Source organism: Prorops nasuta, unplaced genomic scaffold, assembly GCF_024137725.1.
Source record: "Prorops nasuta isolate Cenicafe-Biocafe unplaced genomic scaffold, Cenicafe_Pnas_1.2 PNAS00027, whole genome shotgun sequence".
Lineage (NCBI taxonomy): Eukaryota > Metazoa > Arthropoda > Insecta > Hymenoptera > Bethylidae > Prorops > Prorops nasuta.
In genome coordinates this window covers 411,248-439,082 of record NW_027116824.1, presented here as the reverse complement: position 1 = coordinate 439,082, position 27,835 = coordinate 411,248, and the positions used below count along the sequence as shown (strand labels likewise).

The 27,835-nt window shown below is 39.4% G+C and overlaps 1 protein-coding gene across 5 annotated transcripts in view; it reads left to right on the top strand.

Annotated features, from left to right (window-relative positions):
* The window catches only part of siz (Brefeldin-resistant Arf-GEF family protein schizo), a 65,080-nt gene that overhangs the window by 9,083 nt on the left and 28,162 nt on the right, over positions 1-27,835 (top strand). The window contains exon 1 of one of the 5 annotated variants that reach the window (XM_066742151.1): positions 1,161-2,104. The exons of 2 other annotated variants lie outside the window; for them this stretch is intronic. In XM_066742151.1, coding sequence (XP_066598248.1) covers positions 2,010-2,104 — 95 coding nt within the window. In that variant the 5' untranslated portion in view covers positions 1,161-2,009. Of the gene's footprint in view, positions 1-1,160; positions 2,105-11,582; positions 11,669-23,129; positions 23,772-27,835 lie in introns of those variants that run through there. 2 more of the 5 variants (XM_066742153.1, XM_066742149.1) reach the window with 2 other exon arrangements.

Here is a 27,835-nt window from a genome sequence, read left to right as displayed (position 1 = left end):
CGGTTTCTTACATAATTTTAGATTTTCTATAGAAAACGGTAAAAAAAAAAAGAAATAAATAAAAACTAGAAAAGCAGGGTAATATTTTTGTAGCTTCGTTTCTGCTTTGAAAGCACGATGAAAGCTCCGGTAGCTTTTGAGATTCCTCGAAGTCTCAGAGAGTTTCAGCATTGTTGCAGTATACGTACATGCTGGAGCAGGAGGGAACGAGAATGAAACAGCGAGTGTATTCGGGAAGGAGTGGGCAACCTGGGGAATAAATGGTTCGAGCGGGAACACAGGGATGAAAAGGGGGAATCACCCTTAACGCGAAATGAGAGAAAGACGGTATCCCGTGTGCCAGAAATTCAATTTCACTTTGTAAGTCAAATCTCGTAAGAGCGAAAAAAAACGCATCATTTAGGCCCATAAAAACGCAAAATTCGAATTTCATTTGAATATGAAGAGCTATCCTAAGAAATCCTCCAAGGACCAACTTTGTCTTATAAATAGAGAAAAAAGAGTTAAACAAAGTAATTTTCTTATAAAAAAAAATCCTCGAGAAACAAAACTGTACTCGAAGGAGCCAGACTGGTGCGTAATAATAAAAAAAGAGTTGGAGCTAAAGTTAAGGAAGCTCGTGATGAGGAGTATAAGGTGGGGGGAGGGGGGGCGGGAGGGAGACTAAAAATAAACAAGAGAGAGAGAGAGAGAGAGAATATACTACACAGCGAGAGTTTTGCGGCTCGAGAGGAGGTACGGAATAAGAAAATTGAGGAAAGAAAGTTATATAGAAGGGGATGGAAAAAAAGAGGGGTGGAATCGCTGCTAGAGCCATAGGGGAGGGATTTTAAGAGAGAGCGAGAGAGAGAGAGAGAGAGAGAGAGTGTAGGGATAAAGAGAGGGTAGGAGGAAAAGCGAAGGACAGAAAACGTGGGGGATCGCACGCACAGAGAGGGTGAGAGAAGTGGTATGCGTGGGACAAAGGGACGCGTCGCGACGGCGCAGGCTCGTCGATAGTGGGCGTCGGGACGCCTCTTGCCTCCCTCAGGACGCTCACGCAGCCAGTGCTTCGCTAACGATTCGACTCGCGTGCTTTTTCATTCACGCGCGTCCTGGAAAAGCCAAATATTCCACTCGTCCTTCTTTTTTTACTTCCCCCCACCCCCCTCCCCCTCCCCCTCCCATCATCTAGTTCACATACGCGGAAAACGTCGTCATTATCCGCTGATGCATCTGCTACGCTGGACGCACACACACACACACGCGCGCGCAGTGGTTTTGTAAACGCTCCTCGTACCTGGAAACATACGAACGAACGCGACAAAAAGTAATTCTCGGCCGAATGTGTTTACGATTGAAACTTGATGTTTTTGTCAGCTCTGCCTCGGTACGAGCAGAGTCCAACGAAATTTCTGTGTATTAACGATACACAACAGCTTTTATAATACAATACGTGGAACTTGGAAATACACAAAAGAGTCGCGTACTGGTATATATATATATCTATATATATATAGTGTCTCTGTATTTATATACGTGTTTATATCCGAAAGCATCGATGCACTAGTGTAAACAAAAGTGTGGTTTACCAGTGCAATAGAGGATCGCTATAGGAATATTTTTTCAAAGCGTTTCATTTATTGTATTCCATATAGCTATAGATATACCTAAGGAAGGGAAAAGAACGTAAACGACTGTGTAATAAATTTTTTTAAAGGGCCACCGACATAGACGAGTGTTTAAAAACGTGTTTTTCCAAGAGGAGGGTCGCACCGAATGAAAAGGGCTTTGATAAACTCGGTTAATATGTAGATTGGTATGATCCTTATCAAAGGTACGCTAGTGTGTTGGGGTAACTAGACGAGTGTGTGTATTGTACGTGGACTGTATAGGATAGAGGGAAAAGTGTTTGTATATGGACTTTCCACAGATGCACCTAGACAGCGCGCACGTGCAATACCAGCCCACCTGGCGTGCGTCATAGACTCGGATAGACTTTAGTCTCGTCAATGTGTTTGTGTGCGTGAATGTCTGCGTACGCCTACCCCGTACACTCTCCCGCCCCTCAGCCACCTCCACCTAGAAGGCGCCACCCTCTTTTTCCAACAGGAACAACCGCGAGGTAGATATCCCGTAGACTTGATTTTAAATATTCTTATCTTTGATGTGTGTGTGTTTCTCATTTCATCCTTAATTCACCTTAAATCTCACAGATATTATTTAATAAATTTTGTGTAATATGCTATATTATTATGTTATAAAGTTTTCTTATCATTTGGTCTTGTCTTCTTTTATTTATTTATAAAAAACAGTTTTTTTTATATTGTATATCAGTCGTCCCCTTATCAATTATGTTTATAATTTTTTGTAGGTTCTTACTACTGTATCCAGATTTGTTTTGTTTGGAGAATTGAGTAAATACCGATACTTGCACAAACTGAAGAAATAAATTTGAATGGTCTTCAGAATGTTTTAGAAATTGTGTGTTGATATATGGAATTTTAATTGAGTTTGCGCAATGTTTGCTTGGTTCTCGTGCCGGGATTTCTTAATGAAGAACCGTTGCGTGGGTGGTGCATGCAGTATTGTCGAAAACTCCGTAAATTAACGAAAGCAGTGGGTTAAGGTCAGTGGCTAACCTCGAGGCACAAAAGGTGATCCTGAAAAGGGCAGCCTTCGAAGAGGAGGGATTCCGAGTCACGATTCTCTCGTCCCTTTCACTCGGCCATTTTCCCCTTGAACTTTACTCGAAGCTTTAAAAAATTAAATCTCTGCGAGCAAATATTGACGGAAAAATGGTTTGCAAACTAAAAAAAATCTCGCAAGTCCCATATGCAAAATAGTGTGATGGTTAAAAATTAAAAAATAATTTTCATAAAAAATATCGTTAATCGAGGTCGTTAAATCAAAGGAAAAATCGTGATACGAGTCGTTGGTTAAGAACGAAACGCGAAGATTCCGATCTATCTTCTCGAAGGTAAATGGACGCTTAGCGTGACTTTGCGAGGAAACGAAAATTGTTTTATTTTACAAGGAAGCTTTTTCGTCATTTGCTGGAAGTGTCGGTGGAGCTATTGTTCCCGTCAAGTCAGCGTAAAAGCAGAGTCGCGCATCGAGACGAAGACAGAGTTAGACTCTTACACGCGCTTTGTTCTCGTTTCGGACTCGTTTCTGGCAACTTTACAGCTGAACACGTGACCAACTTTCGTGCATCGTCGACTTGGCGAACGATATTTTTCTCACGTTTAGCGATAAACGTGCTTTCCCAGTCCATTCGTTAAATATTTCCTTTTTTCTCTCCCCCTCTTAGAGTTTTTCTGTATTTTTAGATTGTCCCAGCCCAGCACAATATCCACGAGAATTGGCGAAAAAAGAAACGGAACGAAAAACTGACCCTTTTACCAATTTAAAAATAATTCTCGCAAACTCGTAACTGGCCCATATACACGCGCGAGAGTTGGAAACAATTTGCAAAATAATATTGCCATTTTTCGCGTCGCTCTGGCAAAAACACGAGTGATTATTTAGAGCGACTCGCGTGTGTATAAACGATCGTTAAAAATTCGTTAATAACTCCACGCTCACCTTCGTCATTGACTCATCTTTGCTCAAAATATTTGCTCTCCTGCAAAAAATATTCAAGCCCGCGCACACACTGATACTCGGTGAGAAACTTTGTCCGGTTTCGCAAAGTGAGAAAAGTCCAGACTGTACCTATACCGTAGACACGTTAGAAAATACTCGATTAACTTGATTCTTCCTTCACAGTCTAGTTTTCACGGTGAAAGTGGAGATCGGGAGACGTTAATTTATTTGCAATTATATCAATGAGTCAATCGAACGTTAATGAGCGATTTTCTAATCTCGGCAGCCTCGCGCTTATCCATTCGAGATATCGATGAGTTTCGAGCATTTTTCTCGATGTTATTACGTAAGAGAGCGCAGCTCTTGATCCCCGCCGCTCGGAATTAATCGGATAATAAATAAAGCGGTTGGGGAGGTAAAATGTGGCAAACGTGATTAAATTGACGATTTGCGAGGAGCTAATTTGCGTAATTTTTAATACAGGCCTCGGGATGATTGTATCGCGTGGTAAATAAAATTTCTGCCTCAGTGTTGGGAGAAAGAGAGGTGGTGGGGGTGATAGAAAATAGAAACGGCGGAACAAAATGCAAAGAAATTGCTGGTTCGAGCCAGAAAAGGCAGGCAGGCAGGCATTTGAATAAATCTCGCGCGTTACTGGGAACTCGATTACCGGTTCTGGTGTTTGGAATAACGATCCTTTTACCTGCCATTATGCCGACTACCTACGCCTTGCGACGTGGTAAAGTATGGTGGCTCGTGCCAACACGAATAAACTACTCCCAGTCCGATTGCATTACCAAGTCCCGTCAGGTTATTACTTTGATTTAAATAAAAACAACATGCTACTTTACATTCAATGAGATGAGTCACGTGATTGCGGTGCTTGCACCTAAAACTCGCGAACAAATGTGATCGATCAATTATTAATTCGTCGGAATAATAAAAAGGAATCTTTAATGTGGGATTGAAGTATCGGTGGATATGAAACATTTGAAATTCGTTTTATTTTCACTTTGATAACGTGGTAAGGTTGGGTTATTATTTTTATTTAAATAAAAACAAAGTGCTGTTTTATATTCATTCAGTCACGTGACTGTGTTGCTTGTATCAAACTCCTGAAACAAATGCGATCAATCAATTATACGAATTAATGCATTGGAATAATAAAAATGAATGTTTAATGTGGGATGAAAATTTTCGTGGATATAAAATGGGATAGTCGATTATTTTTGTTTTTGAATAACGTGGTTGAGATTTGTAAATTTTATGCTGGAAGTGGAATACAATAGTTTTTATATATTTTCCTCTATATATAAATGCAATAAACTGTTATCTAATTGTACCTATAAGGAAGCTGTGTTTAAAATAATTTCAGTGACCCGATTTCTTTTTCAGCTTAAATAGTCCATGAAATTATGGCTAAAGCTGCGTAATTCTGGCCTCAGTAAAATTATAAGGCGAGACGTTTGATGGAACGTCCGTGAGATATATATTCATTAAATTAAACTCGTATATGGTTCATCAAAGGCATTGTTGCTGTAGGGTAAATCGCATCAATCATGTAAGCCTATTTGATAAAAATCAGAAACGCCTGGTTAACTGTGGTAAAGATCTTTAACGCGATAACAGATTTCAGTCAAAGTATATCTTGCAAATATATTAACAGGATTTTACCAGTTTTTTCGATATTTGAAACAAGCAACAAAAAAAAAACAAATCAAAACATAAATTCAACTTGTACAAAAAAAAAATCATCAAAATCAGTTGGAAACAATTTTTACTACTCGGTCGATAATAAAGAAAACACTTCGGTGAACTCGTTATTTTATTTTCTATTTTTTAAACCAATCTGTGCGTGTTAACCAGAAAATTTGTTGGCAGTTCCTGTGCAGCATTAGATTTACCACCGTCGATGCTGAAATTTGGTAATACTAGTCGTGCGATTGTACACGTTATTTGAATACCGATGCAATACCGACCATACCGAGCGTTACGATTACGTTGTGTATGGTGGAGCTATCTTGCGGCTGGAATGCAAAATTCTACTCCACGCGAACCTTACCCATTGATGAACGTACTACGCGCTATTCTATTAGTTATTCTCGTTTGCTCCCATCAATAACGCGTATCTTACCCAACGTTCCTCCAACGAAATAAACAAATTAAGAAGAATAATTACTGAAATATCTATTTACGTTAAACAAACAAAAATTATCTTAATCCTGGACACCAAATCATACGTTAATATAATTTATTCTCTAAATCGTGCATCATTAGTAAACTTTACGAATTTTACGATCAGTATCATCGAGATTTATTGTTGATACTCCAACCGATGGGAAGGTGAAGGCTCCTGTGTATACAAAAGGAACACAATAGTTCTTTCCAAGAATCAGTGAGCAAGTCGAGAAGCGTTTGGTCGTAATGATAAATATTGGTAGTAAATCGACTGATTTTCGTCTCTAGCCAAGGATTTGCGTCGTTAAAATATAAAATAGGGGGGAAAGGGAGGGGGGGGGGTTGGAAGATGGAGTGGCCACACTAAGAGGACAAGACATGCTCGCTGGAGCGTTTGTGGGTTATACGAGGTTCCAGAAACCCACGCTGTCTCGCCTTCTTCGACCATTCTACACCTCGACACACCCCCTCCCACGCCAAAATATACTATACCGGGTGGTCACTTTCCACACGACCATCCACCGTTAAATCCCAATTCATTGCACGTCCACTTTCGGATCCAATAAATTTTCCTCGCTTTCTCTACTCTCTTCGGCACATCATTCCCGAATCAATCCAGTTCTAAGCTGGATTCTAATTCTCCCTCGGTTTCAAAACTTGTTATCCGTCCGCTCGTAGCTTGGTCCTTATCCAATTCTCTCTCTCTCTCTCTCTCTCTCTCTCTCTCTCTCTCTCTCTCTCTCTCTCTCTCTCTCTCGCTCGTACACTTGGATATATACAACTACAAGAGAATGGCCTCTCGATCAATCTCGTAATTACCATTTTCTGCCTGGGATTGAGCAATTGATAAACTGTCAGTGTTATATGAGTTGGGGTACCAAGGGATACCATATACGTCGATTACGTGATAGTTACACTCGAAGCAAAAAAGGATACGACACCTGCCCAAGTGCGTCCTTGCGCTCAAGTACATTTCTCCTCGCTTTAATGGTAGAAAGTGTTCGATCTTTCTGATATAACTCTTACGAAATCTTGTACGATTTATGACAATTTAGGCTTCGAGTTAGGGTCCTGCAACGCGCCTTGAGATTCTCGTATTTCGTGGGAGGAGGTTGTTCGTGCATTTCGAGTTTTTCCTGTTGTTTTCAGTGTGCGCGATACGTTATTTTCAATGCTGACTCTTGGCAGGTCCCAGCGCGAGGGTTGACGGAGGGTCACGATCGTTCTTCCCACTCCACGTGTCTCCCCCCACCCTCCTCTTTCTCTCCCTCAGTTCAGCCCTATACAAAACCTCCTGGCACATCGTAGTAATCAATAGTGGTCACACGTGCCCTTGCGGCGTATATCCAACTGCGAGAATTCTTTTATTCAATCTCTCTCTCTCTCTCTCTCTCTCTCTCTCTCTAGCAAATTTGTCTTATAAAATACAATTTAATTTTAATAAAGCAAAATAATAAAAAATGTAATAAATATTTATTCCCAATTAATCGTTCAACAAAAAATATTCCACTAGACCTATTTATCATTCTTCGTGGAGAAATTAAAGGAATGAAATCGTATAGGAATGTTTGTAACGAGTGGTTAAACTGCTGGTGGAAATAGCTGGAACTTGTTGGAGAGAAACTTATTGGCAAATTGGGAAGAATTTTCCATGAGAGAATACAACGGGAATCGTGGGATATTCGTGAGGAGATTCAAGGGACGCATGATGTATCTTTTGAAGAATATTTTGTGCACTTTACAGTTTGACACGAGGATGCTTATTGACATTGGCCTTTTTCCACGAAACTCGATAGTTTTATTATTCTGTGAAGGAGCTCGAGTTTAGAGCTTTGGCAGCGATTCAATTTTCACTCCAACCTTTGTGCAGGCTTCTATATAGATATACCTGCAGTAAAAGTGCACAGTGAGGTAAAACCTCGCAATACGCCTTGCAGATATTTATCCAATCGCTAGGCTTATTTTTATTTGTGCAAATGCCAGTTTCACCGTTCGACACAACAAATTTCTATTTATTCAAACAAATTCGTTACGCAAGCTCGGTTAGATTTTAATTGAACGTTTAGTTGCATTGTAAAGCAATTGTCAAATTTCTATTCGATGTGTGTCCATGAAAAGCTTTCTATTTCAGTATAGGTGTTTTGACCTCGTAGTTGGGTCAATCGACCGTTTAATCGCATTACAAAACAAATAATTAAATTAATTTAATTATCAAATATAAATTTAATACTCCTTTTGCAATAAGACTAAACAAAAACTTTTCCTGGATAATCATCAAACATGATTTTTTTTTTTTTATAATTATAAAGCAAATCGTGACATTTTTGAGTATTTCATCATATTATCCATCTCTCTTCGATTGAAATTAATTAAATAAAAAGAGTAAAATTTACATTGGATACGTGCCTTACGGAAAGCTTTGCACGATCATAAGGCAAGCCATTTTGTAGGATTTCGATTGAGAAGGGTTCCAATTAAAGGCCGTTCGTTCAGTCGAGTCTATCCAATTGCTGTAACGGATTAAGCGCAACTGGCGCATCTACAAAAAAGCGATTTGCCAAGCTTCGAATGCAACGAAGCATTCGGTGCGTGGAATCTTCGACTTGTGGATAATTCGACGACTGTTCCGCAAAATCTATGATTCTACCGCGAGAAACTCATCACGAGTCGTATTTCGACCCTCCGCAAATGAGTCACCCTGTAGAAAAATTACACGAACGTGCCCGAGTACCTCGTATTTAACTGGCAGGGTGCTGGCACCAAAACTGAATCATTCAGGAGGGTAGCGAGAAAGGAAAGGGACCTACCAAAATCAATCAAAAAAATCTTATTGCAAAACAAAAAAAACCTCATTCATTATTGCACCATATAATTAAATCCATCTGCAATAACAATAAAGCACAAATTTCCATCGAAACGTGTATAAACCGAGTTAATCCTGCTGTGCACCAACCTTAAGATAAATTACAAGCAACGATAAATACAGACTCGAGTTTGGGTCGAAAGTATCGCTGAAAAGGTTTGCGAGAAGAAACAAATACGGGCAATCGGAGTCAAACAATAGGCCTTTATCCGACCATGGCGAGTAAAAGCTGCTGCAATAAAGGTGAAAAATTAATAGTTTTTAGGATTCGTGGTTTTTACGTCGAAACCTGCGGCAATTCCAATATGAGAACGTAAAGCGGCCGTAAAAAATACAGTTGCCGCAAGTGGAGTTTCATGAAAGTTCTATGGGGGGTCGTAAAAGCCTGCTGGAAGTGGGAAGAGAGTGGCGTGTGGTTGTGGAGAGAGTAGGGGGGGGGGGGGAGCGAAGGATGACGTGGTTAGGGTGCCCCGTGAATTTAGGCGCGTTTCGCGAAGGGGAACCCCATGGCCATATATATTGATCGGGGAACGGTTTATGGGCTTAACGTGCACTCGCGCACACGTGGCTTGCGAATCCCAGTCTCTTCCGCTGCTGCGATACGCCGGAAAATTTTCACCAGAAGAACCTTCTTGCTTCGTCCACTTTACACGGGAAATTTATTCCGTTCAACCAACCCCATAAAAATAATGACTGAGACCGATCGTAAATTTTACCTCCGTACCGATAAATCTCTCGCTGAATTATTTCCAACTAATCGTTTATTTAAGTAAAATGACTCTTCCGGAAGGATTCGCTTTTCAAATTTATACGATATATTTCCTTTTTTCTCGGTAGCTATATATCTATAAGGTCCGCTGGTTCAAACGCGTCGGATATATATTGTTTAGAGAAGATTTGTATCGTTGTATTAGAGTTATATGAATTTTGTGCAGATTAGATTTTTCTCAATGATAATATTGAGGCATTTTGAAAATTTTTTATAAGCAATTTTAATCATTTTTATTTTTCTAGAGATACGAGTTTTTTTTGCAATATATGCTTTCAAGTTTTTCAAGCAATACAGATTCTGTAATATTTTTATTTGTAGAATTTCATTTGAGTTTTTCCGTTAAATAAATACTTAATTCCAAGTGCGTCAATAAGTTTGAATTGGTCGAAAATGCGTTTTCCTGCGAAATTCGAAACTGTTTCGTGGTGAATTGTTGTTAGTTTGCGATTAGTCAGAGATGGAAAGTACGCCCCCTATGGTTCCCGCCTCTTGTCGTGACGTGTGAATTACACGTATTAGCCATGCAGCTGCTATCTTTCACTCTTCTCCCTGCAATCTTCTATTTTCTCTCGGGATGCAAAATTTGATGCTGCGACTGTGCTTACTTTTCAAGTTTTATAACGATTAACGAACCATGCTCGGTCATGCATTCCTCACGATGACCTGAAATTCGGCTGACTGCGATACTTTCACTGAAAATATTTACAAAAATGCTGTAAACGACAAAAAAGTCCAATATTGTAAATTATTGGCTCATTTTATCGCTATTCTCACGAAGCACAAAAATTCCACAGCAATTCCTGTATAAAATTGATAAAATTACTATTACAATCATTGTAAACTTCACACAATAATAACAGTATCAATATTTATCTGTAATGAAAAAAAATATTGTGAAAATACAAAATACTTTTTTAAATTGTTACTAATTAAAATGAATTCTTATTTCAACAAACTGATACGATATAAATATACAGCATAATTAACTGAATAATTATTATATATTTACATTGTATATTGGGAAACTTATTGTCATTCGTAAATAGAAAGTCGAAATGACAATTTATTTTCTCTCTGTGTAATTTTACACATTTTTAATACAGTGCCACTTTTGAAAATCTCTCTCTCTCTCTCTCTCTCTCTCTCTCTCTCTCTCTCTCTCATTTAGGCTTTGTTTGCCTATCAGTCGACGTGCGTGGAATGAAACTAATAATAATCTCCCAACTGGCGACGAGCTAAAAGTGGAAGAGCTAATCCAGTTAACGCAGCGAGATAATTCGTCGCAGGTGGAATTTGATGAAGCAACAAAATCGATTTAGCTTTAGGCGCGTATTGGGAAATCAAATTGACTGGAGGAGCCGAGTGTACAAGCCGCCGAAGCGTCTTCGCCTCCCACGCAACGAGATTTATCGTGACGATAGCAAAGATAAGATAGTGTCTGCGCTTTTTTTCTTCCAGAAATGCTTTTATTGGCAATTAACACTTGCACGCGGTGCCTCTCGCATGATTCGCGCTCGACGCGTCCAGTGTCAAAATTTTCCGTCCTCCTCGCTCCGTCGCGACCTTCTTCGCGTGCCACTAACTTTTAATAACGTTTCAATAGCGATCCGAGAGAACTCGTTGCATCGATGAATCTAACGCTGTTAAACGTCCAAGGATATCGAGCCACCTTAAGACTACATCTTGAAGCTAGTGAATAGAATAAATGAAAATATTCTGGTATATATAGTTGGAGAGTGAATTTTTTTAATAAAAACAAATATAAAACTTGAAAGGATGGAGAACTTATGATTATTGTACAGTGAGAAATAAAAATGTTTTATATTAAACGATATAATGTGCAGTTTTTTAAATTAAACAAGAAGAATTTTAAGAGTGGAGGGTGAAGCAATATAAATATTATTGTGGAAAATGAAAATAATATTTTATATAAAAGAATGTATAAAGTGTAATGTTTTTTGAGTAAAACAAAAAAGTAAGTAAAAACTGAGAGGATAGACGAAGAAAGTGATGTTATTGTGGTAAATAAAAAAAATTGATATTTTGCAAAAAAAAAAAAAAAAAAAAAGTGGTACAATGGACATCGAGTCGTTTCAATGTTTCTGGTATTATTGGGAATACTTTGATTTTTCCTGATGCCTATAGTTATCTTTTATTGTGTGATTTGTGAATGAGGCTCTGGTAGATTTTTGATACACCCAGTAATCTTCCTTTGTTATGGTGCTTTGTAATGGCTGCCTGTTATCTATACAGCTATTTGGGCTTTTACGGCGGAAAGGAAGCTACAGGTTAGGAACAGTTTTATTTACCTTTAATTTACTTATTGACTTTAATAAGCTCTTTTTTAACGAGCCAAACAGTTTCTCGTATTTCTATAAGTAAACATGAAATTTATTAAAAACATATAAATAATTGTGTACTATTTTTTTATTTATAACCAAAAATGCAAAATTATAAATTTCTCGAGAAAGATTAATCGATTTAATATTTATTATGTAATTGTTCTTTTGGAAATATTTGTAGACTCGAACAATTTTCTACAAAATGTATATAAATTGAAAGAAAATCACAAAAATGAAATAGCAATTTTGTTTTTTTAATAACCAAAAATTTAACGTGAGATTTATTCGCGAAGGGCCTGCCGGAACGATGTTTAAAACGTAATTGTTCCTTCCGAAACTTATTACTCGTGTTAATTCCATGGGAAAAAAGGTGAAATTGCTTTATTGTACGTGGCAACGCTTAATTATGCATGCTTAACGTATATATAAAGTCACTCGTGGTTTTCCTTCCATCCTGTGAATTTTTCCCCAACGATTTAACTCCTCCGAACTGTTACTATTTTCGCTGTCGTTAATTGCATCACTGTGTGAAAACAAGTAATTTCCTCGTATAAAAAATTGCTGAAGCGTTTCTAACCTTCGTTTAACAACAATAAGAAAAACATATGCAAAGGTGAATCATACTTTTCGTCCGGCGGACCTTCGCTTTATCTTTTGTTTACATTTTATGGTGATAGCATATTTACCTGATCCATGAGATCTCTCTAATTTTCTTATCACCCTCCAAACTCTCGACCCTGATAAACTATCGTTAATTTTTCTTACAAACAACTTGCTCAACTTTATATATATATATATATATATATATATAAATTAAATATCACACCACCGAATCGCCATTAAAAGTGTGCAATATTTTAAGATCGCTATAGAATGTAACAGGTGCAAGAAGGATAAATCACGACGCAGAGTTCTTGGAAGACTGAAAGATGTATTGGTAATAATTACGAGCGTAAATGTAAATACGAATGGAATTTGTAAGTCGAGGTGTAATGGAGTGCAATGGGGCGGAGGTATGCGCGGTATATTTGAGTCAGAGGGGGAACGACCTTGCCTATAATAGTGTAATATCTATAGAACTATGGACTGACCTAGTCCGGCCGTACCATTCACCGATTTGATTACTCGAAGCTGCCGCTTAAGGTGCGTTTATCCTCGAACGCGCCTTACAGCTTCTTCTCTCGCCTTATTTAATCTGGCAAAGCCACGAGCTGTACAAATCTATCAAGCCCCGCCCATATACAGGGCGCAGCACTTCGGCCTACGTAATTTTGAAATATGAAAGAGAAAATCATGGAATCATTTTCCTTATAAGGAATCAATAAAAGCTGGATCAAAGTCACGATATATATTTTTCTTTATTTACGTGCTGTATTCCACACATGCCAAGATTAATAATAATAATAATATAAATTTGTGCAAGAGGGGAATACGACGTAACGAGAAAAATGAACATTAGATTTCCATGAGAGGAAATGGAGAAATTGCAAAGTGAGCTGCCTTATAGGAGGAAAGTTTAAACAGTGGTGTGTGTGTGTGTGTGTGTGTGTGTGTGTACGGATGCGTTATCGCGATGAACGAAACAATGAACGATAGGAAGACCGAAAGGGATATAGTATCGTAAACAGGCTAAACTTCTTTGCACAATAAAGTACAATGAATTTCAAGCTGAATATTAAGCGTGTAGTACAATGTAGCCAACATAGATGGAGCGATTCGCGTTGTCCCGGTGTAGTACTTTCGAAAATAGCGTCTCGTATGTATAATCGAATGCGGACAAGGTGCGCCGAGAGAGCAACAACGTGTCATTCTAATCAGGCCTCCCGGTAACAGCTGGAAATACCGCATTTTTCCCTCTCGACAATTTAACGCAAAATCCTCCTCCTTTACCCAATTTATTTTATTCAAATCATCTTCCTTCCTCACTTTACTCCGCTCTTCCAATTTATTCCGTAAATTTGTCCTTCCCCCGTTAAGCTTCCAGTATTTTATAATTTAGGCATGCTTGATCTTCAAGCCAGTTTTATATTATTACCACGTGATTGTTATCTTAATTTTTTGTATCTCAATGAAATTTACCAAAGTTCAATGTTTTTTTTAGAGTTTCGTTGTCTCTTTGATTATTTTTTTTTCATCTTTGCAGACCACGAATGATCTTTATGGTAGAGCTTAGTTGGATTCGGATGATGTTTGCAAATTATTTTATTTTTTAATAGAATCCCTATGTACTGGCGTGGTGCAATGTTCTCGCCGAAGAAAAGAAGAGAATTGTCTCACTTTCTGCACTATTATGCACTTCCTACTAACACAATGCCACTTATATGGCGCATCTTGCGAATAAGGAATCGTTCCCACGTCGTTTATCTCCATTGTTACTGAATTCCGGTCTTCGTAAAACGCGCAATTTTATTTTTCACCGCAATAACTCTCCCAAATGAGTCTCGACCCGCTGAAACTTTCATTAACGATTCCTCGTCTCTTGTTTATTGCGGAAGTAATTGGACCTTTATCACTGGAAATCAATCGTGCGAGCCGTTACGTGGAATCGGCTCTACTTTTAACCAAGTTTACAGTGCTTATCATTTTAACAAATTGGTAGATTGTTGATCGTGCGTGAGTTCTGTATAGAATTGGCTCTATTCTCGAAAAAAAATCGATTTTTTAAGGAAATAATCAATTGTTAATTTCAATTTGGAAATTTTATTTTATTGTTTGAGAGAATAGTGACAAAAAATTAAATCACTTGTAAAGAAAAAATTCTTTTTATACAAAAACTACCTGAATTTTATCGAAATAAATTCTTACCTTCAACAAAAGAAACATTGTCGATTGTTCGAAGGGAACGATCGATAGTCGATTCGAATTTGGGAAATGAGGATTCACAGAATTTTTATTTTCTTGTTTGGAAGAATAGCGATACAGGAAGTTGCTTATCAAGGAAAAGTTCTCTTCCGGTACATCATCCGGTTTCATTAATCGCAGTATCGAATAGCCTCCTTTATCCTCGTTCCCAATACAGAACGACACTCGAATCTTTTCTTTTTTTCTTTTTTTTGCTTTTCATACGATAAGAACGTTCCGTTCTTGGTCTGAGATTTTTTCAATTATGCGCCACAATTACGTCATTACACTATTTTATAATAACAATAACGAACTAGGCAGAATTTCATTGGCTGATTTTCTAACATCGATTATTAATGAGAAGAAAAGCAGAATAAACAATTGCAAAGACGTGGAGAGAGGACTCTATCTCTCTATAAGCCGTGTATATGAAAATTGTCGGTGGCAGACGAGTCAATGTACGAGGTTTGTAGAGATTCGAGGCAGACCGATCTATTTTCATATGAAAAGAGAAAATGCCGAAAGAGCCGGCTGGAAACAGCTAAAACTGTCGTTGACTTGGAGCCAACTGTTGAATATTTTCACATCAGCCGAAGAATTTCAAGCGAAGCACTTTGCTCACGGTATTATCAAGCCCGAATTTTTACAGACGCGAGCTGCTACAGTTCGAAAGCTCCCCCCAGCTAAAATTGAACGGAGACTCTCTCGCTCTCCGATACCTTTGATCTAATTAAATAAATTAATTTCAAAGAGAGCCAAAATAATTTAGTTTATCGATACTCTGTTTGTTTCCAGTCTAGACTGGGACCAGGAGAATTTTTCGTTCTGAAATTTCCACCTCTCGTCGATATATTGCTTCCAAACAATGGAGACTGAATTGATATAAACGACAAATATTTATTTTGCTCGATAGCAATATTTATTTCGAGCACACAATTTCTGCAGAGTGGCAGATTTGCTGCTTTCGAGTGGAAATAGTCGTTGAAATTTTCTGGGAGTCGCTGAGAATTATAAGGAGGGAGATTTGCTTAATTGCCGAATAGAGCGAAGCATTAGGTTTAATTCGACGATTCGGTAACCGTGCCAGGGACGCGTAATTCTACTCTTCAATTAGTTCGGAGTAAATGAAAAGACTCGCAATTTCAATCCCCAAACGCAATCTAAACTCTGAACTAGAAAGAATCACCGTGACCTTCAACCTTGGATCAGTTTACCAATTAACTTGTATTAGAAACGCTAATCAAACTGGCGAGTCTTAAGGCTGTACCGGAACAAACTGGAATTGAGAACGTTGGAGTTTTAAAATTGTATAAAATGTGCAGACATAGATGAACGTCGGTATATATATATATATATAACTTTTTTAGAACGAGACTGAGTGCAATCGATTAAAGTACGACCGTTCGTCCGTTTCGCATTTCTCCGAATTTCTCCGTGACCTTTGACCCAGGATCCGTTGGCCAATTAACCGCGAGAACCAAAAAAAATCCGGTCGAGTTGCAAGACAGGAATCAGAAATTTGGCCAGGAACAAACCAGTAGAGGCGCGCCGCTAATTGATAATATCGCAGGTAGCGTAAAACGATCGAATTATGCTCGGTTTGCGCGGATAAAGTATGTTTATTGTCATTCCAATCTGTTTTACCGACGTGGCCGAATAGTTTCTTCCTCCTAACGTGGACACGAGGTCTTTAAAAACGTTAAAAAAACTCGTTTTGATGTGATTAATTTTATAAGGTTATTAAGTTATCTCTTCGCGTTATCTACTTTACCGACCGAGAAACGCGCGCGTTACCCTCCCTATACACCGACTCGCACTAGTTTAGCCGAGCCAGTGCGAATCGTTTTCCGCACAGCGTTATTTCCCAAGAGTAACGGCTAAATAATATGTATAATATCGAGTGAAAGGTGGCATTGGCTCTCATCGACGAGGAAGAACGGAAGTGCACGAACCGCGTGTGGTCGAAGAGAGAAAACTGAATTAATTATATCGATCGTGCGCTATTAAAAGTCAATATTGGCGAGAGCCCGCTTTGACCCTCTAATTACACGAGTTTCAAGCTTAACGAGGCTGACTTTGTGTATGGAAATGCTGCACACCCGGAAGTAAATCCGTTAAACCGAGGAAAAAAGTTGAGGTCGACGTAGCGCGGAGGAATTTAAGGGGATCTCGAAACCGCTCCGTCGGTAAATTTTCATAAATCACTCGTTTATTTACGCCTTTGCGTGATTTGTTCAAATAAGAGAGGGAACCTAGATTAATACGCTCTCTGGCTTGATATATATATATAATAACGGTGCAGGAATTGTTTCGTGCACTTTATTGTGAAAGGACAATGTGGAGGATCGTGTAGTTGGCTAAATAAACGACGAGCAATCGCGCGCTGCTTGTCACGTGCGGGCGGTGAAAGTTATATGCAAAACTTGGAAAATTATAATGACAACAAAATGCGCAACATCCGTTACACCCACACTATCTTGCTTCTTCTCCGTTAGGCTGTATCGCTCAAAATAATTGATAGCAACATCATCGACTGGTCGTAATTCGTCGCTGCTTTTTTCTTGCTTGCTTCGAAACAGTTTGATCGAACGTTATTGACGATTCGCTCGATCCAAAGTGGCGAGTTAAACGGGTTACGTTCAGCCAGCCCGTCTACTTGGAACGAGCTAATTTGCGCAACAAGTTTTTTTTGCCCAAAGTAGCTCACTCTTCCTGGCCAATTACTCCAACGAGTTGCATTATTATTTTTTTGACGTTGACTTTGATCCTTGGTTCAGGAGGAAATTGCAGTAACGAGCGTGTTCAAAGACACGCGTACGTTCACACACGTGGCTCTTTTCGAGGACTGAAATCTATAGAGACCGTGCACACCAACACAATGATAGCGAAGTGTCAATGTATAACTGTATACGTATAAATAAATTACACTGAAAAACTGCGAAAATTGACCAATAATTTGCGCTGATAGTATCCATATACACCAATGCACATTCTCATCTCACTATCATTGTGTTGATGTGCACGGTCCCTATAATATACTCGTCAGGCTCTCCGGATAGTGCGTGTACCGAATGTAAACATTGAAGTAGACGCGATAACTCACTGTAAACAATTCGTATATACGGTACAAGGTTATTATGTCCTATACGCCTATAGGATTCTTACAAGTTTTTAGCCAGTAACGTCGCGCGTGTTTACTAATAGTACGCTCGCCGTGCGTCTAATCTAAAAATCAACGCGAATCCAATGTAAATACTGTTTGGTTTCTCACGAAACTACGAAACGCATTTACTATTTGTTACATCGTGTGGGGCTTCAGAATTTTTTTTAGAGCACTCTATATTGTTCGGTTTAGCTATATATATATATATATATATATATATATAGTTTTATTGTTACTCGAACGTTTCAACGCTGTAAAAAGCGCAGCAACAGCGAGAGCAAACCTTAACCTATCTCCAGCAAGACGGTTCGGTATATTGCAGTTCGTGGTATCGAGCCACGGTTCTCTCTACTTTCATGAGCACCAAAACAACTGTGACACCGTTTTTCAATCGCAACGAACGCACGGTGGCTCTTGTTGCTCTTTCACGACGAATTAAGCCAAGCGCGAAATTAATAGGAGATCCTCCGTCGTATTTTCTTTTTTCCAAATGGTGGAAAATTGCTCTATTTTGCTCCTCCACTCCCTCCTCCCCCCTTTCAACTGTAATGTCTCCTCGCAAATCGGTTTGTCAATAACAAAACGTAGATTTGACGAGGCAGTTATAAATTCGTGTCCTCAAGCTGAATCAACGTTTTCGATCAACTTGCTCGGTCAACAATTTAGACATATCGAGAACGTGGAGTCAATGAAGACGTAAGCTTATTTACAGTGCGAGGCCTACTAAATTAGCTGATTGTAATTATTTTTTTATGTACAAAGAATTGCATACACTGATATATTTTTTGTATGAAAATTATCCTCCTCGAGAATAGATAATAATTTGTTTCTTTCATAGAAAAGTAAATACTTAGATTTCCAATTTCAGCAATAGCAATGATTCTATCAATTAAGAATTTTTTCAACATTTTCGTTTTAATCTACCTGGCACGTCAAAAATATCTTCGTCGTCAAAAAATTATTTTCTTTCATCTTAAAACCAAATTATTATACGCAATACTTTTAACACAAAAATATAAGAATTAAAGCGCGTTTGGTTACGTAATAGACAATGCTATCAAGATTAGAATCAATTTCGGGCGCTATTTTCCCAGATGGGTTTTTTTAGCGTCTCGGACGGTTCGTCGCTGACTCGTATAGAAATGCGTTGGCGACGGTGGAAAAAACGGGAGGGAATTGAACGGTGCATGCTTACGTAACAAGGTCCGATTACTCGGTACCAGGCGGAGACTGGCTGTCGTTTTACGATAGAATAAGTCGAGGTGCGGGAGGAGGATGTACGGGGGAATAAAAGCCGATAGACCAAGTGTGATCTCTTACGAGCGACACTGAAAAGAGGGGGGGGGGGGGGGAGTTAAAACACATGGCAACTAAAAAACAAGGAGAAGGGGGGGGGGAGTAAAAGAAAGAAAAGAGAAAGATGATGTTCGACTTTCGCTTCCCGCTAGAGTTTCTATACACTTTAAAGACTAACCTGACCTTTACCCATTTAAATAATTCCAAGTTTCCTATATATAAGTTTATTATTTACTTACTAAAAAAAAAAACTAAAAATTTCCCATTCGATTCTTGGAAATTTTTGCAACTGCCAAGTTTTATTCCCTATGAAATACTTTCCGCTTTATTTTATCACAACTACCAATCAGATCCTTATCGAGGATTCCTTATCAGAAATTAATATCGAGCAATCAGCGCGGACTCCTTTCACAACGGAAGCTCTCTGTGCGCAAAGTGCATTCTTCCGGAAAGTCGAGAAGCCGTTTGGAGGCTGATATCGAGCTGGCATTTCTCACAGGAGGCACACGACGGTCACGTAGACGATTCTCACGATGAGCCTTCGGAGGAATATATCGCGCGAGGGACCGTCATTAGCTCACTCGCGATGAGTTTCCTTAATTATCCCCAGCCACTCTTACGCGAACTCGATAATTAAGTTTGAAAAAAAGTTAGCCTTCCACCAAATCACGAAACTCTTATTGGAAAACCCACGGACTCTTCTATCCGCAGTCTGCGAAATTGCAGCGTGCACTTCTCTCTCTCTCTCTCTCTCTCTCTCTCTCTCTCACTCTTGGAAACTATGAAATTACTCGACTGGCATTTTCTTTGACTTTTCCTTCTTCTTGCCGGGGAAAAACCTCTCCCATTGAAATATAATCTCGCAACGTTTAACTCTTCGAGTTATTCGTACGAAAGAATTTAATTGGCATTATCGATTCTCTATATTTTTTAGTTCATATCGTATTTGCAGATAAGTAGTTTAAGTTTTTTTTTTGGCTGCTCACGAATTAAAGCTTTTTTCACTAGTTTTTTTTTACCTTCACTTTTTGCCAGTATCGCGTTACTCGTCTCCAGGTTTTTTTTTTTGTTTTTTTTTGCTGCATTCCCATTAGCGAGACATCACATATTCCCAATGGTACCCTGAAAAAGAAACAAGCAATAATTTCTATTCCCTTTTATGTTACAGGTACGTAAAAGCAGACGAATTCTCGACGTGCCGAGAGGGTCAGCCTTTCGACAAAAAGTTCGATAAAGGTATCGGTTTTTCGTCATTTCTCTTTTAGTTTTTCCCTTTCCCGTAGCCAATGTGACGTCAGTCGAACCAGACACCAAAGCTTCGGGCTGAAAAAACGTAAAAGGGAACAACTCGACATGAAAGATCCGGCGAAAGATACTTCTCCACTCTGTTTACGGATTTTCTCTCTATATATTACTCCTCTAACTTAAAAATCGATGAAATGGAAACTTTCCACTTATCAAATACTGCTAATTTCTCCGATAAACTCGTCCAACTTTAATTGGACCGTTATAAATTAAATCTTCCCGGATCGCCATGATCATCGATCGAGACCGAGGAACGACGGAGGAAATTCGTGATTTTCAAGCGAATTCTATTCATTACTCGTTAAATACCATTTTTCATAACCTGCAGTTTTATTATTATTCTTGCGTGCTGTCTCTCGCAATATGATATATAAATTAAATTACAAAAAGTAACTTTGCACAGAGACACGACAAAGTTCCATGCTGAGAACGATTAAAACAGATGCTTTCTTCGTTTATTCGTTCCGCTTAATTAAAACCAGGCGTAATTGCAAAATATGTTCACAAAGAACAATTATACTCTGCGTTCATTGGCCAAGCAGGAAATTTATTTTCTGCTTCACGTGGTAGCGTTGCCTATTCAATTGTGTGCCTCTGCAAATCGAATTTTGTTTCGAGTGCCCCCTGCGTTGGCTAATTCTGCCATTGTTTTGTTTAATCCCTTTAAGGATAATTTGTTCGTCCACCGTTCGAGTCGTGGGACGAGTCGCTGGTTCGCCGAGGAGGAATCCAAATTTCGGTGAGAATCGTGGAAGAACTGCGAATTCGAGCGTAAACTCGGTAACAATGAGTGAAAGTTATGTTGACGATATCGTGCGGCGGCGAAAGCCATGGAAAACGTGCACGAGTCACTCGAAATATTAAATGGTTTGCTCAGTGAAGAGCAGCAGAGTTCAACCATTCATTTTCTTCGTTGCTGGAAATATCCTTGGTATATATATATATATATATATATACATCAGTGAAAACTAACATCTTTGATCGGCCTTCCCATCAGCAATTTATTAATCTGGTTCTACGATGACATTCTAGCTTTTGATCAATCGTCACGGAGATCGATTAACTCTTTCAGTTATGTATATCGAATTAATTGCATGTAAACTTGTATATAGTATATGGTGCAATGATTCCGGTGTGTTTATTTTAGTAATATTTATCGACACAGAGTACCGAAGTAAAATTTCATGAATAATGGGAAATATAATTATGTTTGATCGAGATCTGAGATATTTGGATTAATTAAATAAAAACTGTATGGTTGGTTAATTGCTAATTGTGGACTTTAATGGAATTTTAATAGTTTTTGTAAGATATATAGATTGTGTACTTTGGCAAGAATTTGAGTAATTTCGTTGAGAACATAATGAACGACGATGGTAAAATTGTGCTTATTATCGAGTGGGAATGTGCGAAAACTAATTGTCAAATATGCTGCACTGGAGGGTGCACAGTGAGAGAAAAGATGGAAGCGAGGAGGAGAATGACAGTGGTGATTGACGTGGAGCATCGGGGAGCGTGACAATAATACGAGGGAAAATACGTGGAAAGTAGAGAGAGGAACGATGTGAAAAGCGAGAGTGGCGTATATGATTAAAAATTCTATGAAAGGTGGAAATTGAGATAACGCGCGAGGTATGGAAAAGGGGAGAAGGACAAAACGACGAAACCTGTATGGGAAATGGAGAAGGAGATTGGGGGTATCCGGATGGCTCTTTGAAATTTCGCTACGTGTCCCAGTGAAAACGCTCTCTGCGGACTTTTGTTGGACGAGCGGCCGTAATTACCGTGGCTGCTCTATGTCAGTTCTGCTCCCCTATACTTACGAGAAAGTACTCCATTGCTGAAAAAACACGAGAAAAAGAGCTTGCACGCTCGAGTAAAGGTATTGTGATTGATACCTAGTGGCGCGATAAGAGAAGAAATTTGTCTCGTGGGAAAAGTGGAGAAATTTGCTCGGACAAACTATCAAAAACTCCAAGCACAAACTGCTTGTTGTTCTGATAAATTCGTGACGCTTGAATCTTTGCGTGAAAGATGTAAGAATGAGTAGTCCTTTATTTTCCCCAGCTATCGATTAATTTCAAAAGAACGCGATCGTATAATTTTATCCAGTAGGTTTCACGCAATTCAATTGTATCGAGTGGTAGAGGAAGCACCGACAGTGCCGAATGTAAACACGAATAATCGTTTGCTATGTAAATACTATTAAAATTGCTGCACGCGGAGCCTCTCGACTGATCGTGATAACGCTAGGGACCCGCGTGACGTCACAGCGCGCGTCACGCTGAAAATTGCACCTTTTCGCTCGTAACTCGGGAACCAGTGCACCGATTTAAACGCGGCTCGAAGGGCTGTAATCAGGGAGCCAATAGGAGCAATTTGCACCAACTTTGGACGAAATTTTAGTCGCGACCTGTACAAGTGTAATATACAGGTGCAACGATGCGGCGAGTCACCCTGTAGCCATAAGAAAGCTTTGCACTGATAATCGAGAAGGGGAATTGATATAAACGCAGAAAAAGTGGTGCACGGATCATAAGGGACTGAAAGGGCAGGTTATTTGATGCTCGAATGAACCTAACCTTAAAGACAGAATTGGCGCAAGGATCATCGTAGGCGCTCTTGACGCGCTTAGGAGGAGAGTAGCAGCTAACAGCTCTAACTACGTCAGAGTTTACCCGAGACGGGGATTGGAACGGGAGGAGGAGGAGGAAAAGGGGGAGGAGGTGGGGCGCCTCTTTCTCGACACACAGCGGCCGTTCCGATGCGAGAAGCCCAACTCAGTCAAGCTGAAACCGCGAACTAAGATAGCGCGTGCCTTGCCTACCTCGTCAGTAAATAAACACACCTGCTTTGCCTACCGGTCCACTTCCCACACACTTCCGCAAACAAACACACTCGGTACAATCACTCTTACCTCAAATTTGTCCTAACGGAAACAAACCTATAATCCAACTTAACCTTCAATTTATTCCAACCAACCTTACATCCTCATCGCTCGGGTCAACAATTGCGCCAAGTTCGAATTACGGTATACAACGGTTCGTAATTCATTGTGGACGTTGAAAAACAAAAGTTTGAGCTCTCAATTTTGTGCAAATTGTACCGTTTTAGCATTGACCGATACTCGTGCTCGAATGTCAGTCACGGTTGTGCCAGATCTTTATGGGAGCGTTTGAAAAATCGTCGAGGCTGCTCGATAATATTTATCGTTCGGATTGCGAAAGCTACGAGGCGAAGGAAGTTGAAGAATTGTGACGTTTCGTGTACCGCAGTGGGTGTTGGATATTTAATGGAACCCTGGGATATTGCAAGAGGCGCTTTTACCGACAATAAGACGTCGTTAGATATTATTCTCTTGGTGCATTAAGACTCTACAATCTTCACGTGGCTACCTGGAAATGAAGTCATCCGTCAGTATCGATAAAGCGTTCACGAGCGATGGTAAACTCGAATCATAAAATACTCCTAAAGTGTAATCCGCAGGACGAGCTTATAAGTTTTTATAACGCAAAACAATCGCGTTTATTGTTATAGCAACAATTTGCGCCGGTTTATAATAAATCCATCGCGCAAGTTAATTAAAAGACTCGATCGAGAATATATATATATAGAGTTTGCCAGTGACATAGTTACCGTACCGTAGGTAAAAAAAAGTCACTAGATTCGTGAGTAAAATATCGCAAGAATTCAATTGTCTGTCTACTCGAGCAATTGTCGCTTTAACTTTCCCACATTGGCCAATAGTTTCCTCAGACAATCGCGAGAAGCACTTCCATTTGAGTTATCTCTATGAAAGGAAGCCTCAAAGTTAGCGTATCGAGTGGCGGCAGATGACAGGGGTTCTCAACTCGCAGCTTTGTCAGTTGGGCCACAGGCGAAGTGAAATTCTGGAATCGGAAAAATAGCTATCTGGCTAGTTTATCGATCATGACTCGGTGAACGGGCTCGTGCCAAGCGTACTTGCATGTTCGAGCACGGTCGTGCCAAGTGAAACCGCGCTATGAGCTCTACAGCCGCATTAAGCCTGGGAAACAAACCAGTCATAGATTTCCTGCACTGTTGCTGCTCATTCCCCCCCCCCCCCCTATTTTTATTTCTCTATTTAAACCATGACCTCTTATTTTTTTCGAAGCTTCAATTTTTAAGTTTTCCTTTCCCAATTTTATGGACAACTTCTCTGCCTATTTTTTTCTTCATTGTTTTTGCCTAAATGCTCAAAAGTCAATCTAATTTTTATTTTCAATCACTTTTGAATTTTGTAAACACCAGTGAATCCAGAATTAGTTTTAAGTCTGGGAAAGAAACTATGGTGATGGATCTTCGCTACTGCACTCATTCTTTTTTCATTATTTTTATTCATCAATTTTAACATGGCTCTTCAACGTTTGTAGAAGCTTCGATATCTCATTTTCCCCTTCTTAATTTATCGACAGCTCTTTTCAATCTCTTCCCTTCACTGTTTTTGTAAACACTACGAAAGTTCAACGTAATTTTTGCTCTCAAGCCTCGACACCTAATGTAACTTTCAAATTTTCTAAACAATAGTCATCGATCTTCGCTTTTACAATATTCATTCGTCAATTTTAACAGCAGTGCTTCGTGGTTTATCAAAGCTTCCCTAAAAGTTTCCTAATCAATAATATCTGATTTTTCCCCTTTCTCCGTTCATCGACGACCCTCTTCAAGCTACCTCTATTCACCTTTGTTATCAACAACACCCTGCTCGTAGACGTAATTTCTTATTTCAAGCTTCGACACATGATTTAACTCTCAGAGTTTGCAAACGCGAGTAATCCATCTCCATTTTCATTCGTCAATTTTAACCCGTGGAACTCCATGATTAATCAGGCTCTTTCAAAAGTTTCCAAATCAATAACATCTCGTTATTCTTTTTCTCTCCGTTCGTCGAAAATCCTCTTCGTTCTGGCTCTATTCACCGTTTTGTCAACAACACCCTGCATTATATTCCGACCTAATGTTTGTTTTCAAACCTCGATACCTAATTTAGCTGCTGGATTTAATGTAAACAACTTTTTTCTCTCTTATCTTTTCAATCAACGGGCATCTCTGTTTACAAGTGCTTCCTAGAAACTCCTGTATTAAGAAAGGTTCTTGTTGTTTACCACGATCCAATCGATTTGATTTATTTGCGCGATGGAGAGTCCGATCGGGTCGTTTGGAAGGGCGATTCTAACGGAGCTAAGCAATGACCTTGCAAGTGAAACCTTATAACAGTGAAATCGTGAAATCCAGCTGGAGGTTCGCCCGTTTAAACACGTTCCCGACGCTTCACCGAGTCACGAGGCAAACGTAACCAAAACAAAAACAATAAGAATCACGAATGACAAAATTCAATACTGTATAATATACCTACATCTAGACTTATCATACTTTATATTGTGGGCTTCGTTGTAGCACTCAGCCACTTAAATATACTCGTAAATTTTTTACATTTTATTGCAAAAGAGAGGCGTTAAAATTAAACGATTGCAATCGAACGTAAGTGAAGTTTAAATAAATTAAAAGGATAAAATTGCTGAGAAAGTGAATGAATTTGGGAAATATTGTCGAGATGAGCTCGGCAGAATTGGTAGGATTTTGTCATTTTAAGAATTTAAGGTTTCTATCGACATGGGGGTGACTCCGGTGTGGCAAACCGTTTTCGATTGTGAGAGTCTCTCGTGCAAGGGCAGAGGGGGAATAGAGTAAGAAGGGGGGGGGGGGGCAGCAGTTTATCAAGTTGGATGAGGGCACCGTGTGTATATGTGCTGGGAGAGAAAGAGGAAGGGGGGGGGGAGGTGGGGCGGGGGGGGGGGGGGGGGACAAGTCGGTCGCTGCCGGAACTTTCACGACGACATTTCCACTCTGTGACATTCCGAAAATCGCACGCTGTCATGGCAGAACCGTTCATAGAAAAGTCCCGATGCAGCGCTGGATAAAATCACGAATACTTCCGCCGGAAATCCTCGGAATACTCATTTCGTTCGAAGATTCGTTCCAAATGATCGTCTATTTTTTTTGTCATATAACAATTTCGTAAGAATCGCTAATTAGAGACCAACTTTACTATAGTTTATTATTGAAAGTCGAATAATTTTTAACTTCACCCGGACGCCATTTTGGTGCACGTGGGAATCACCGAACTATCGCTGGCACCGAAAGGCCAGACGAATTGAAAATATTGGTGGCAATCGTCGGTTGTGTGACGTTTACGTTGGGAATTTAACGCGAACCCATTATCATAGAATTATGGCAATCGTTTGCCGCATTATACGTGACTTCTGCATTCAAACAGTTGAATCCCTAATTACTGACTCGTCGGAACAAAAAAAAAACTGCATATAACTCCTGACACAAATAAACGGAAAAAAATCCTGAAAATTGAATCGTGCAATTAACACGTACAATTAATTACGAAGTTTCTACATTTCACGTTTCATCTTCAATAAAAAAAATCGAGAATAACAGCAACAACAATAATAAGTTACCAACCGTACAACCACGAGCTTTAACAAGCAAGAGGAGAATAATTGATAGCGATTGATCATGACACTTTAGCCCACGACGAAATTCTTCCAACGCGCTCACACTTTATCGAGGACGACGTTTAAATTCGTATCTAGGACGATTCAATGATCAAACACCGAGAAAAAAATTCAATTCCAAATACCTTCGATTCTCAAATAAACAACTCGATACACCAAACTTATAAGAATACAATAAATTATTGTTTAAATATTTTTTTCTAGTTTCTTTTATACAAAGTGACCTTTGACCTCCGCAGATTTCGCGAGGCTCCTCATTTCTCCAAAAAAGTCAAGTCGTGATTTTTCAGCCGGCTAATAATAACGTGTAATGTGGAGAAAGTCGAGTTTTTTTATGGCCACGGAGTGAAGAATCTGGGAGACTCGCGTGCGAGGAAGGTCGCCGAGTGCAGAAGGATATATCAGTGTTGATTTAAGAAAAATCTGCAGACTCGTGCAGGAGGACCAGCAGAGGATTATTCACGCTATTGTATCGCCGAGTGGTTCTCACGCGAAATAGACGAAGAGGGCACGTTGCATGTTTGCAACTGCGAAACGGTCCCAACCGATATCGGCAACATTCTCTAACGGGACTGGGGGGCGATACACTATTCCCACACCACCCCACGTGATCCATGCGTGACGCAAATCAAACCTGTTAATCTGCTTAACGCTTTTGGCAGGTGCCTATTGCTCGCCAAGATACCGCTTCGCTTCTACTACTACCTATTTTCTCGCGAGCTCATCCCATTATTCTCTCTCTCTTACAACTTTATGCATTATTGCACTTACCATTCTCCCCCTCCCCCTCCCCCCCCCCCCCCATTTTGTCATTCCAACAACCGCTACATATTTATCCTCCATCCCCCCTCCTCCTTTCCCAATATTTTTCACGCGTTTTTCTTACCGTTATTCTTCGCATTTACTCGTCATTCCTCGTTTTATTTATACTGTTTTTTCCATTCATTCCAAGTTTTCTTG